Consider the following 14,214-nt stretch of genomic DNA (forward strand, 5'->3'; position numbering starts at 1 on the left):
TCTAAAATAACAGAATGAAAAATCTAAAAAAAATATATGATATACATTGCCATGTAAACTTCCACCGAAAATTGGTTTCAACGAGATCTAGTAAGTAGTTTTTTTTTAATACGTCATGAAATTAAAAAAAAAAATTTTTTTTCAACATACCCATACATGTGGGGTATATGGATAGGTCTTCAAAAATGATATTAAGGTTTCTAATATCATTTTTTTCTAAACTGAATAGTTTGCGCGAGAGAACCTCCCAAAGTGAAAAAAAGTGTGTCCCCCCCCCCCCTGTAACTTCTAAAATAACAGAACGAAAAATCTAAAAAAAAATATATGATATACATTACGATGCAAACTTCTAACGAAAATTGGTTTGAACGAGATCTAGTGAGTGTTTTTTTTACTACGTCATAAAATTTTAAAAAAAAAAATTTTTCGTCAAACCCATACGTGTGGGGTATCTATGGATAGGTCTTCAAAAATGATATTTAGGTTCCTAATATAATTTTTTTCTAAAGTGAATAGTTTGCGCGAGAGACACTACCAAAGTGGTAAAATTTGTGTCCAAAGTGGTAAAATGTTGAACGAGATCTAGTAGTTTAAGTAGTTTTTTTAATACGTCATAAAGGAACCCTTCTTGGGCGAGTCCGACTCGCACTTGGCCGCTTTTTTACTTTCGCATCTTTCAGTTTTTAACGTAATTGTTAATCCATTTTTTTTATTTGACAATTTGCTACATATTAGCTCTAATTGTAGGCCTAAATATATGGTGGACAGAATGATCCACTTCCCACGATACAGCACAAGGAACCCTAGGGAACTGGCGTCCTTAATATTTGTCATGGTCGACGAAGTAGGCTCTTCGTACCATAGTTTTTCTCTGTCTGAGCCAGCTAAGGACCCCAACCCTCAAGGCACGTTAAAGGTAAGCAATTTTTTAAAACACTCTTACTCATGTTTCCATTACCATCGTTCAATCAATAACCCTGCTTTCGGAAATCGGTAAAAAAAAAGTATTTTTGCAGTCCATGTATATTAGTATATTTTTCACTATTATACTGAAAGTGAGAGGGAAGCATTAAATTCATTTTAATCAAACTTGCTCGTAAACGGTGTTATTGTATGCCAGCATACTGAGATGGAATGAGCTGTATCTATAATTTTTTTTTTTTTTCATTATACCCATGGGCATATTGGACATAATGTTTTTTTCGAGTACAAATTATATTTTATTTAAATAATTTCATAGACTATTTTAGGAAATTTTACTATTTTAGGATCAAGACCTGTAATGATATAAGTACCTAGGCTATTTAGGTTGACACTCCATACACGAGTAATGACAATACATTTATTTTAGATATGGGAACAAAAACTACGAGAGGCTAGGCTCACATACGACCTCGGCGTGTGGTTTGCCAGAAACCCGTCTCGGGATCTCTCTGAAGTAGACGTGGATTCTTCTTCCGACTACGGTGCCGCTGGAACTAGCTCCGCAAAAGCGGTAATTATTATTTAATAGCATTAATATACATTATTTATATTATGATTAAATATTTGCTAGATTATTATTTTACTCTTATGCGAAATTTAAAAATATCAAACCGTCTATGAAACCGAAGATAATGGTTTGTCCCTATCTGTCATTTTGACATTTGTGTTTGTTAGGACCAAGTTAGGACCATGAAGGTATATATTAAAATGGAGAGCGCAATGACTTTTTTGCCATACCAAATTGAACCTTATCACCGAGCCAGAAAGGTGTTCGTACCAGACTAGAGAAAACGGTCCACTTGAGATAGCAAAACCGGAGGCCTGTGTCTCACTCGCACATGTTGCCATTGTTAAAAAGATACCATTGTGGTACTCGTAGTAATAATATCAATATACTAATGAAATTAATAACCTTCTTATACTATTTTAGCGCTATATTCAAATTTCGGTTCTGATATCTTTTAAGTAATCTTATACCTTTAAACGAGCAATTCCTGTATATATATATATATTTCTGTGATCTCGGAAACGGCTCTAACGATTTCGCTGAAATTTGGTATATGGAGGTTTTTGGGGGTATACAATCTATCTAGATTAGTCTTATGTTTGGGAAAACGCGTGGTTTCGAGTTTTCATGCGTTTTTCTTTCGACGCAGAATATGGTCGCTAATTTCGTGTTGCCGGCCACTGTCCGTCTGGTCCAGCGGGTTATAACGCGGACTGCTAAACGAGTGTCACGGGTTCGAATCTCGCCCGGTGACTAACTTTTGTTTTTTTTTTTATATGTTCTAGTTTATTTTTTAATTTTTATTATTATAACCGAGCAAAGCTCGGTCGCCCAGGTATTTACAATTAATTATGATGCTAATATTATTAACTAATTAAAACGAGCATGTAAGCAACAAAAAAAAAACATTAAATTTAATATGGTAGAAATTGTAGTAACTCAATATTAATTGGTATCCCCAACTTGATGACATATTTTCGTGTATTTTCAAAATACGTTAATGGCGCCGCGCAGCATTGATACGTATAATATTGCTAAAAAAATGTTTAAAAAATATTGTGTGACGGGTTGCAGGAGTGAAAGATATACTGAGTGTGGAATATCTTTTCACAGGTAAGTGACAATTATTCAATTTTACGATAAAAATACAAGATTATATTGTCAAACTTATTAGGGTGACTATGATGTCGGCACGATATTAATCGGTCTTACTTCTTATTACGTACTCGTACTTAATGTAAAAGTAACTTTATCTAAATAGGTATGTCTTTATTTCGGCATGTTTAATGTGGTCGACGTACTGAGAGCTATATAATAATAAATAATTGACAAAATGTAAATCCAAAGTCCTTAAAACATTCCAGACCCACGTTTATACATAATATTTTATTACTGAAACGTGGCTTCAAAATATTTATATATATGTAATCGATTCTACATAGGTTGGACACACACATTCGTCCGTAGGACAAGGCGGCGAATTTGAAAAAATTAGCTGCAACAGATCTACGATGATGCTGACGCTTAAAGTTAGCTGAAGTGTGCAAAGCCATCATGTATATGAACATCCTATGAGTGCGAAAGACGCAGACTACAAATGAAAAAACCTGACCAATGACCATTTTTGAGTCCGACAGTAGTCGCCAACGGCCGACATTTATGATTTATTCATTTACAAACACACGGAATCGTAATACCTATATTTTTAAATTAAGTAGAAAATATAAGTCAATCGGGGAGGAAACTTAAAAACGTATTGCAGTCAAACTAGTGTCGTGTTGTTTAACAGGTAATTATGATATTCCAGGAGAAATATTCTAATCAGTAGGTACCTATTTTGTTAAATGAAGAGCACAAGAAGCATTAATAAAAGCATAATAGTGTAAGAAGCCGGTTAACATAGTTAAATAAAAGTTTTTATTTCGTTTTGTGCTAATATTTTATCATTTTATTCAATAATCAAGATTATTTTGTGTTAAAATCTTAATTGTTACGCTACGCTAGGGCTTGATGGACCTACTTTCCGATTTCCAATTGAGCTGAAACTTTTCAGTCTACGGATCGGGCTCGGTCTATAAATATTGCTAGCTCGAAGAAGTTTTTGCTATGATAAATATGCATTATTGTTGTGTCAAATTGTGTGGCAAGAACAGTAAAACCTCTGGTGTAAAAAAATGGCATTTCATTTCACAGGTATGCCGATGATTTTAGATTTTGAAAAAATTAAGAGTTATATTAAATTAAGTAGCGCTCGAAACTCGTTGACGTCTTATAAGAAAGTCTCTTCTATTGCACTGCATCCGTATAGCTCATTTCTTGTCTTTCATTACGTGACTTTCCTAAGTGTGAGTATAAGATAATATGTCTATGTTCCAGAGGGACAAGCGCCCTAGTTAAAAACTGTAATGATGAGCGTAACGGTCCACGACCCTGGATATCTACTGTTTCGCTATTACTTATAGCTGGGATTTTGACGGACGTCCGGCGGGCAATCTTCCTCACAATCGACCAGGATCGCGATCCAATACACTGATCTCTAACTGCTTTTAGAACGACACTAAGTGACGTTGTTTAAAGCGTTTTACACGAGAAAAAAATCATATAGTTTTCTGGGGGAATTATAATTATATACATATACCCTAGATAAACATTATGGATGGTGTCTAGCGTGAGCCCTAATGTGGCTGGCCAGGCCGAACTTGCTCTTAAATACTCTATTGCACGCGTGACAATAAAGTTGACCAGCTGCGTGCGTGTGGAGTATTGTTCTCTTTTACTATGCACGAATGAGAAAAGATCCTGGCCTAACTTTACATTCCAAATATCCAACTTATCCTATATCCCACATAAATATGACTTATGGTCGCCCTAATTAGAACGAGATGCAGGGCTCTGGTTTGACTTCTCATGTGGACACACTTTTTGGCCAGTGTATTCTATCCGCCTTATTATCTACGTCCGTGGTTAGGACGAGATACAATTTAATAGAGGTTTCTAAGGCCCACTTGCACCATCCCACTAACCCGGGGTTAAGGGGTTAAACCGTTAACCCAGTGTCAAATTGTACTGGTACCCATGGTAACTTCAGGTTTAACCGGTTAACCCCGGGTTAGTGGAATGGTGCAAGTGAGCCTAAGAGTTTGCTTAGTTTTATTAATAAGGGGATAAGACATGTTCGTTCCGTACATTATGCGGTACATTTAGTTTTCAAAAGTTGGTATTTTGCAAGTCAGTTAGGTACCAAGAAACATTTAACGCCGTACTGGGCCATCTCCTTCCCCCGTCAATACGGGGGCTTGTTATTTTTCTACACTTTACATCTCTACTACTGTCAATAAGTTTTTGGTTGTAATACATCAGATGGTTACTGTTGGTAGTTAAAGTAAGAAGTGTTGTTTGTACTGGCAGAGCAAGCAGAACTCGGACGACGTGAACATCGAGCGCGAGGCGCGCGAGCGGGTGGCCGCTATGCTGCACCGCAGCATGGGCGCCTCCACTGAGTATGACTTCTCACAGGCTTCTATGAACACCGACTCCTTTGATGGTAATAAAGTTAACATTACTATCCGGTTATGCATATGAATTAAAACTTTATGGGAAACAATTAGAGGTCCGTTCTGGAACTTACGCGCATGGAAGTGATTGTCAAGTGGTAATATTCCAAGGAATGTCTACCAATGAGGACCCATTATCGGCAGGCGAGGCATCGGGCGCCGCGGGTGCGAGCGGGCGTGCGCCTACACTGCACAGCCTACGTCATCCCATGCAGCGGAACTCCACCAGCGGTAGCTCGCGCCAGAGTCGTCTCTCAAGCTTCCAGTACTCCACCAGGTCAGTTTCGACGAAGTTCCGACATATTTATACTATTTGACGTATGATTTTAAGCCGTCCCCATGCGACGATATTATGATTGTAAGTACAATGCTAGTTTTTTCGTGGACTACACGCCGCATTCAGGGTGGTGCTACTAATTTCCCGGACATCGTTTTCCATCGTATATCCAAGTTGCGATTTCTGCCAATCGCAATTTTTACCACTGTGTTTTTTTCGATAGGTTCCTCTCGCGAAAGCATTTCCAACCATTCGTATATTTTTCTATTATATTTATTTCTCAATAGTTTATTTTCCTAGCAGGATTTCTAACCGTTAACATAATTTCTCATTATATTTCATTTGTTTACAACCACGGAAGAGTGTATTTTTGACAGAGTCTAGATAGGTGCGACGACGAGCGAAGCAATTTTATCGCCAACAGTGAGAAATTTCTCACTTCAGGGATTGGAAAGCATCGTTATCGTAGTCCACAGGACCGAGCGTCGACGACAACGCAATCATCCTAGTATAAAGTATTTTATAAAATGTCCCGCGTGCTGACATTCCACTGAGGCTAAATGTAAAAAGTAACACTTGTGACGCATTACAGCGCGGCGTCCCACGACGAGCCGCAGCCTGGGCCCAGTCGGTGTAACTACTACCGCGCCGGCAGCTCCGTGGAGCACGTCATTCCTCCCCAAAACCCTGATGATGGTACGAAACACTGAATATTCAATAATATAACAATTTTGGAGCAATCTCTTATAAGAGTGTTGAGATAATTTACTGGCTGCTTATTATTTAGAGCTGGAAGAAATCCCTTTTAGGGAAAAGTTCGCCTTTGTATATAATTTTTTTTTTGTTTTGTCTGTTTTATGTGAAATAAAGTGGCATACATACATAATTATTTACTATGTTGTTATGTTTTCTTGGCCACCTAATTCTAGTTTTAGTGTTAGTCTTGGCAGGCTTCAATGAAAATCAGCGTCACGTATTGTGTCCATGGACTCACTTCGTGACATCAAGCTGAGTGAAAACCTATTAGCATAATTTTCTGTTCCTTTAAATATTATTTGTGTATAATGATTTATGTTCTTTTTGTGCTAATAAATATTTCTCATATTATCTTATATACAATTTATTTAAACGCTCGCACGACTAAGTATTTATTAAACCTTTACTAAAATGGTAGGTGCTTACTGTTTAGTACTCCCGTATCCATAACTGTCGGTAACAAAAAAGCCAAATTGTAAGCCATAGACATTTATGACCCAACCAACTATCTATCACTACAATGACTGTCTTTCCCATCGGTTACCGAACTAATCGCCTCAGGGAAACTATTATAATCCTAGAACCCGCTATCTTGTAGCAGCCAAAAGTGGGCGGAAGTCGCGCCAAAAGCTGGAGAGGAATAAGCGCAAAAATATAAAATATAGCGTCCGTCTAAGCTACGTTTACACCGACTTTGCCATGACAAAGTATGGTAGTGCCACTGTTCACGTCATTTTTTAATAGAAATCGGACGTTTAGGGTGACACTGTTCCGGTGGACGTGTAGTTGTCGAAACTGCATATAAAAACCTCTGTACCACTTATGAAATAAAATATGCATAATGTATTCCTTCCAGCTGTCACATCAATTACTGTGAACGTGGTTAGCGAGAGTGAATCGGAAACAGTGGTGCCGTCGCATCAGCAGCCGGTAAGTAACTCTTGATCTAAGTAAAACTACTTTTAAGTTACCTAATATATTTATGCACGAATATTACGTATTTACGTATTGTGCTAATGCTGCCTCGGGCGGCAGAACATTGCAGTATTACTCCCTATTCAGTTTCTACAAAACTTATGACGCGAGCCCCACCTATGAGACAAGTATATAATTCAGCTGTTAAACTTGACCTTGAACCGATGATTAAAAAATACCACTTTCAATGGATTTACAACGAAAAGACACAGAATGAAATTTGAAGGTGAGTGAGGGCGAGGTAAGATTGATATAGTTTCCAAAACCATTCAAATGAATGCTGAACGTTATTGATGATCGGTGATAGATAGGTTTCAGTACGTTAAAAGCACAACATTGACTACTGCCCCTAAGAATTGACAATGACAACCCCTAATTTGTCCGGAAACGTGACAAGTCGATATTTTCCATTTTCTTTAGAAACGTAACTACAAATGTTACTTAAATCAAACTAAAATATGTTTAAGGAAGGCTGATACATTTTTTAAGTGGCAACCATCCTTCCAAATTTAACATTTCAACTCCTATAAAAGCTTTGACGTAAAAACGACCACTTACATCAGCGGTAATTCACAAAATTTGGCCGCGGATGGGCTATTCGTGCGCTATATTATATTTAATATCGATAAATGTGTAATTTTAACCTGTTAATTCACTCCAGAACCTACCCGATCTTCTTGACAGCGAGAAGGTTGCAAATATGGAGGATAGAGGTAAAGAGGACACTCTCTGTGTATAAAAAAGTGGGTGGGGAGGACGCGACAAATAATACTTCGAGAAGGACAGAGAATTAAATAGGAAATCAAAACTTCCGCTTTTAAATGGCACCCTTATAATTATCATAAACTTAAAATAAATTTCAAGTGTGTTTTCATCATTAAAAAAAAACGGTCATGGCGAGTTCGTTTACCTCGCGCACCGAGGGTTCCGTACAAACTTTCAATTTTCTCATGTAACTATAATCTTATATACAATAGATAGCTTAAGTACTTCTCGAGATATTTAGCAATGTGACAGACGGACGGACGGACGGACAGAGTCGGCATAAGGATTCCTTTTATTGGTACGGAACCCTAAAACTATAAAAGAAAAAAGGAATATTTTATGCGGAATATGAAACTTCATAAAACAGTGTTTTAGTAAAGTAGAAGAAAAAACTAATTTCAGCGTTTTTGATAATGTATCCTCGAAAGGATACATTTTCGACTTCAAGATTTCAAAAGGAGGATGTCCTCAATTCGGTTATATATTTGTTACTTCAATACTCCGTCATTACTGTACCGATTTTCTCCATTTTGAAGATGGGATCCATAAGGAATCGAAGGAACTCATCAGATGTGAAAGGCATATGTACATATAGTGACTTTTCTATTTTCATCAACAAATCAAGCATTTACATTTAAAAAAGTGACATTTGATGAAGTGGAACTGCTGATGATGATCAGCATGGAACTCTTCAACGACGCATAGTTCACGTTTAGCGATTTGTCCTCTTCGCTGTGTTTGTTAAGCAAATTAGTTTTTCCAGACAATTTTTTTAATTTCATTGTTGAAATCCAAAATCAACAATAATCTTTCTTTAAAAGGTTCTGTTTTTTTGGTTTTTCTTAAATAACTCGTAAACGGTGTCCCATAGCAAAAAATGTTCTTATACGCAAACAATCTATATAAAATTGCCTACAAGAAATATTCCGTCCGTACACTTTTTCGCTAGGATCAATATTTAAAAGGATATTAAAGCGGGAAAGTTAATTATAATCAATTTTATGGTCCATATTTCTATATTTTCGTACATAACTCGTATACGGTCGTCTATAGCAAAATACGCTGTTAAACGTAAATAATCTACAAAAAAGATACGGTATACTTTTCGCATGGATCATTTTTTTTAAAGATATTAAAGAGGGAAACTGAATTATAATCAATTGTAACGTTCCCTTTTTCTAGTTCTGCGTTAATTTATGTACTTATCTATAATTTACATACAATTTACTATAAAAAACACGTGGAACACTTTTCGCTAGGATTAATATTTAAAAAGATATTAAAGCGGGTAAGTAAATTACCGGGACAAGTTAAATAAAAGCTTGTAAAAATAGCGACCTGCACCCCAACCATGTTAGCACAGATGTCAGCTAGCTATGGCAGTTACTTGTCAAATGTGCTGATTTTAAAGTGAAATGACTTTCAGGGCCAATCTAGAGTCTATTTCAGCTAACTTCTCACCGATGTGAAATGAACCAAGTGAGGGAGTATTATTACGATCGTTATATTTTCATATAAATTTGTCATTCATGACGACATTGTTAAAATTTGTCATTGCAAAAGCCATGATATAAAGGGGCATAGACAAGCTAACACCTTCTTGGTATGCGGGTATCATTATTTATTTAAAAACCAAAACACATGTAAAAATAGCATGCAGAGAACAATATCGCAAATATACTCTGTCAGTTTCGCGTCTGTACGTGTGGCCGCTCTCTATTGATTGTATTGTGATTCTATTTTATTTATTTCAGGAAAGATAAAACCATTTGTCGATGTTTACTCAAATAGCCACTTAAGTAGGTAGTCTTCGTCCCCTATCGTATACCTACTCGTTCCGCCCTCGAAACGTGGCTTACTTTTATTATTTATAAAGATTATTCATATTTTTTATTATGAATTCTATGCCATCTTAAATGTATTCTGTGGAGTGCGGTAATTATTTGTGATTTACGATGGCAACGATGACGCTAAAGTAAAATAAAATAAAAGCTGGTAGGTATACGTAGATAGAACAAGATCCAAAAAAGCGGCCAAGTGCGAGTCGGACTCGCGCATGAAGGGTTCCGTACCATTTAAGACGTATTAAAAAAAAATCTACTTGCTAGATCTTATTCAACATTTTACCACTTTGGACACACATTTTACCACTTTGGAAGTGTCTCTCGCGCAAACTATTCAGTTTAGAAAAAAATGATATTAGGAACCTAAATATCATTTTTGAAGACCTATCCATAGATACCCCACACGTATGGGTTTGATGAAAAAATTTTTTTTTAAATTTTATGACGTATTAAAAAAAAACTACTTACTAGATCTCGTTCAAACCAATTTTCGGTGGAACTTTGCATGACAATGTATATCATATATTTTTTTTAGTTTTTTCATTCTGTTATTTTAGAAGTAACGGGGGGGGGGGGGGGGGGACACATTTTACCACTTTGGAAGTGTCTCTCGCGCAAACTATTCATTTTAGAAAAAAATGATATTAGAAACTTCAATATCATTTTTGAAGACCTATCCATAGATACCCCACACGTATGGGTTTGATGAAAAAAGATTTTTTGAGTTTCAGATCTAAGTATGGGGAACCCCCAAAATTTATTGTTTTTTTTCTATTTTTGTGTGAACATCTTAATGCGGTTCATAGAATACATCCACTTACTAAGTTTTAACAGTATAGCTCTTATAGTTTCGGAAAAAAGTGGCTGTGATATAATCGGACAGACAGACGGACATGACGAATCTATAAGGGTTCCGTTTTTTGCCATTTGGCTACGGAACCCTAAAAAGTCATTAAGAATACGTCAAGACCTACTCTTTTATTCTAAAATGTGTATGATATTATCGTTACGCCGTAGATAGTTTCGCAGCTGGTTATACGAAGGTGCCTAAATTACCTGAAAATTCGCTGCACGATATCAGAAGCCCATTATAAGATCCTTTATCCAGGGGTCGAGTGTTGTTCAATAATTCATAGTATCGTATAGGTTTCACATTTGAGCATACACACCTAGATGGTATGTTTTTGTTTTTATTAAGATAAGTAATTACTCAGTGAGTAGTTTGGTGCATGCAAATGATTTCGCACCTTTTAAGGTAGGTACGCTTATTAAATAAGATCAAATTTTGATCTCGTAGAGTTTATCTGTCGTCTCAGTTTTTAGGGTTTCGTACCCAAAGGTTAAAACGGAACCCTATTACTAAGATTCCGCTGTCCGTCCGTCTGTCCGTCTGTCCGTCTGTCCGTCTGTCCGTCCGTCTGTCCATCCGTCCGTCCGTCTGTCACCAGGCTGTATCTCATGAACCATGATAGCTAGACAGTTGAAATTTTCACAGGTGACGTATTTCTATATATAACAACAAATACTAAAAAGTACGGAACCCTCAGTGGGCGAGTCCGACTCGCACTTGTCCGGTTTTTAAGGATAACACTCATAGTTCTTTTAACTTAACGAATGCTCAAAAAAAAGTTATAGAGGGAAATGCTTGGACTAGTTAGGAGGTTGATTGATACATATCAAATGTCCTCGGCCGTAATCCTTGAGACGGCCTCACCTCATATCTAGTACAAACAAAGTTACGGAATCAAAAATAGTATTTCAAGTATTTCCCTATATACCTTCTTACTGCTTGGCCTATTAAAACAACTGGGTAACTTTAACTATTTTACTGCCAATCCTGGGTTACCCACTAACGCGGAGTTGACCGTTAACCTAGGGTTAGATTGTACTTGACCGATTAACCCCGAGTTAGTGGCTCACTTTGGATGACACAAGTGTCCCCTATGGTTTAATTTACGCGGGACTATTTGTAAACTACAGCTACGAGTATCACTTTGCAAAAATAAACTACCGAACAATGTCATGCAACGACGACTTGTCTAAAGCTCCCTTTTTAGGGTTCCGTACCCAAAGGGTAAAACGGGACTCTATTACTAAGACTCCGCTGTCCGTCCGTTCATCTATCCCTTAGTCACCAGGCTGTATCTTGTGAACCGAGATAGTTAGACAGTTGAAATTTTCACAGTAATTTATTTCTATTGCTGCTATAACAACAAGTACTAAAAAACAGAATAAAATAAATATTTAAGGGGGCTCCCATACTTTTGTTGTATGGGAGCCCGATCGAAAAATATCGATCACGTATCCTAAGCTACAGGATGTACAGAATCACCAGTACTTAACCCTACCCATAACCCTACTTTCTGGTTAAGTCGCAGTCAAGTAAAATATTGATATTGGGGTATATGGTGTACAAATGTATAGTTCAAAGTGGAATTCATATTCTTCCCAGTTTTCTATTAATTGGATATCCCCTGAAAGGGTCTAAGCGCAAAATCTGGGTTCAGTAAGTATTTTTTATGCCAAGATGTATTTTTTTCGCAAAGATAGACTAGGACTTTTTTGTGTATAATTTAATCCCATCAAAAACATGTTCATGTAAAATTTTGCCAAGACGAAACCATAAGGCTCACACTGTCAAAACGTTATCTGATCTCGTGTAGAGCCGAGCTTCTCCCCTAACTTCACAAGTTCTACTGTAGAACTGTGGTAGTGTAAGATGTATAGTCAAAATATATGACTTGGCCGTTTTGCTACCGTCACATGGGCATAAGGTGAAAAATGTTTTCACTATTCCTTATTTTTTTATTATACAATACTTTTTTTAGTAAAGAAACGGCCAAGCACCATTGTAGAGTGAGAAGTTCGACTCTACAAGAGATCTGATAACTTTTTGACAGTATGAGCCTTACGGTTTCGTCTTGGCAATTAAATTATATCCCGAGAATTTTGTTTATCTGGGATAATCCAAACCCAAGTTATGAGAGTTCAAAAAAACAGGTAGGTAGTGCCCTTGCGCTTCACTTTGCTCGTCTTAGCGGGGGTACTACCGTGCCCCCAGATAAGCTTGAATGTTGCTTTACACGATATTTTAATAAAGAACGTAGATTTAGAGTAAAACACGAATTTCTCCTGAATGGTACACATTTTCCAAGATGGCTGCGATTCCTCGAGGTCCCCATATGTCAAATAGTGTGGGCATGAAACATCATTCTACTTGTCTCTCTAAATTGCAATACTTGCTTACCTACACCACCTCACGTGTATTATGTTATGTTGATATAGGGGCCGTCCGTGCGACTACCGTTGCGCAGCCCGAGCGCCACCGCCGCGCACAACACGCTGCGCGTACAGCCGCAGAGCGGCGTGCTGGCGCTCGTGCACAGCCTGCCTGACCTCACCATCGACCCGTCCTCGCCGCCCGCACGCCCTGCGCCACCGTATGTCTGGGCCATAAACGCGAAGACCAACATTGGCAAATTGCGGACATCTTTCACTGTTAATTACGCCTTCATTAGAGTAAAAAAGAAAGATCCTCCCGAATTTGCGAATTTCGGTTTTCGCGGTAAGCTCCCTGCTATCTATCTGTCTTATTGTACGAGTAACTCAAGCCCGCTAACCGTCCGGCCACAGCCGTACAGCATAAAACATACCGCACCTAGCATGCTGAAAATACTGCAAAGGATACCATAGACGCGGACAGCTGATATATAACTTATATAAGTAAACGGTCCATTTCTCATGTTTTACCTCTTTCATTTTACTAACGCTGTCGGTCTTACAAATTGCCGGTAATCTTGTTATCTTGAAGTGACAGCATTTTCCAAAATCCTGTTGGTAATGTCAACAATGACAGCTAGGGGTGCAATTTATGTAAGTTATCGATCTATGCATAAGTAACTGCATGGTTAAAAATCTGTATCTATGTATAGATATGGCTATGTACCGATACGAAGAAATAATTTTAAATATTATAATTTTTGCAGACCAACTCCTCAAACGGCGTCAGAAAAACTATACCAATCTCATCAGGAGTTGCTACAACGAAACCGGCTGTCTGCCACGCACCATCACCAATACCTGAGCCCCGACCACAGGGGCACCAGTTATCCACCTCCCAGCCCGACTAGGTACGATAATCGATAGTAACTTGCCTTATCGAAATTAAAATCTTTAGAAAATATATACCTAATGTTGTCAAATTAACAACAATATCTTGGAGACCGAGCTTTGCTCGGAAAACATATAAAAACTCAAAATGCGCGTTTTCCAGAGATAAGACCTAGCTAGATCGATTTTTTTACCACCGAAAACCCCTGTAGCAAGTATCATCGAAATCGCCGAAAATCGCCATCCCCAATATATATATGCTGTTAATCGATTGAGTGTACTTTCAGGGCCGCATTGAGGCGCGGCATGGCTTTCTCCGACTCATTCAAGTACCCTCCGCTGTCGAAAATGGGCCACGTGAACAGCCAATCGCAGCAGCAGCAGGCCGAGCCGCAGCCCGGGCCCTCCACCTCCGCTGCTGTACGGGTATGAATGTCTACA

General features: G+C 37.8%; 1 protein-coding gene across 2 annotated transcripts in view; it reads left to right on the forward strand.

Annotated features, from left to right (window-relative positions):
- Positions 1-14,214, forward strand: part of LOC133517165 (uncharacterized) — a 130,455-nt gene that overhangs the window by 106,409 nt on the left and 9,832 nt on the right. For both annotated transcript variants that reach the window (XM_061850352.1, XM_061850360.1), the window contains exons 13-21: positions 748-916; positions 1,352-1,495; positions 4,901-5,036; positions 5,191-5,323; positions 5,916-6,019; positions 6,936-7,009; positions 12,949-13,103; positions 13,650-13,793; positions 14,061-14,199. In XM_061850352.1, the coding sequence (XP_061706336.1) occupies positions 748-916; positions 1,352-1,495; positions 4,901-5,036; positions 5,191-5,323; positions 5,916-6,019; positions 6,936-7,009; positions 12,949-13,103; positions 13,650-13,793; positions 14,061-14,199 (1,198 nt within the window). The remainder of the gene's footprint in view (positions 1-747; positions 917-1,351; positions 1,496-4,900; positions 5,037-5,190; positions 5,324-5,915; positions 6,020-6,935; positions 7,010-12,948; positions 13,104-13,649; positions 13,794-14,060; positions 14,200-14,214) is intronic.

Source organism: Cydia pomonella, chromosome 1 (genome assembly GCF_033807575.1).
Source record: "Cydia pomonella isolate Wapato2018A chromosome 1, ilCydPomo1, whole genome shotgun sequence".
NCBI classification, from domain to species: Eukaryota; Metazoa; Arthropoda; class Insecta; order Lepidoptera; family Tortricidae; genus Cydia; species Cydia pomonella.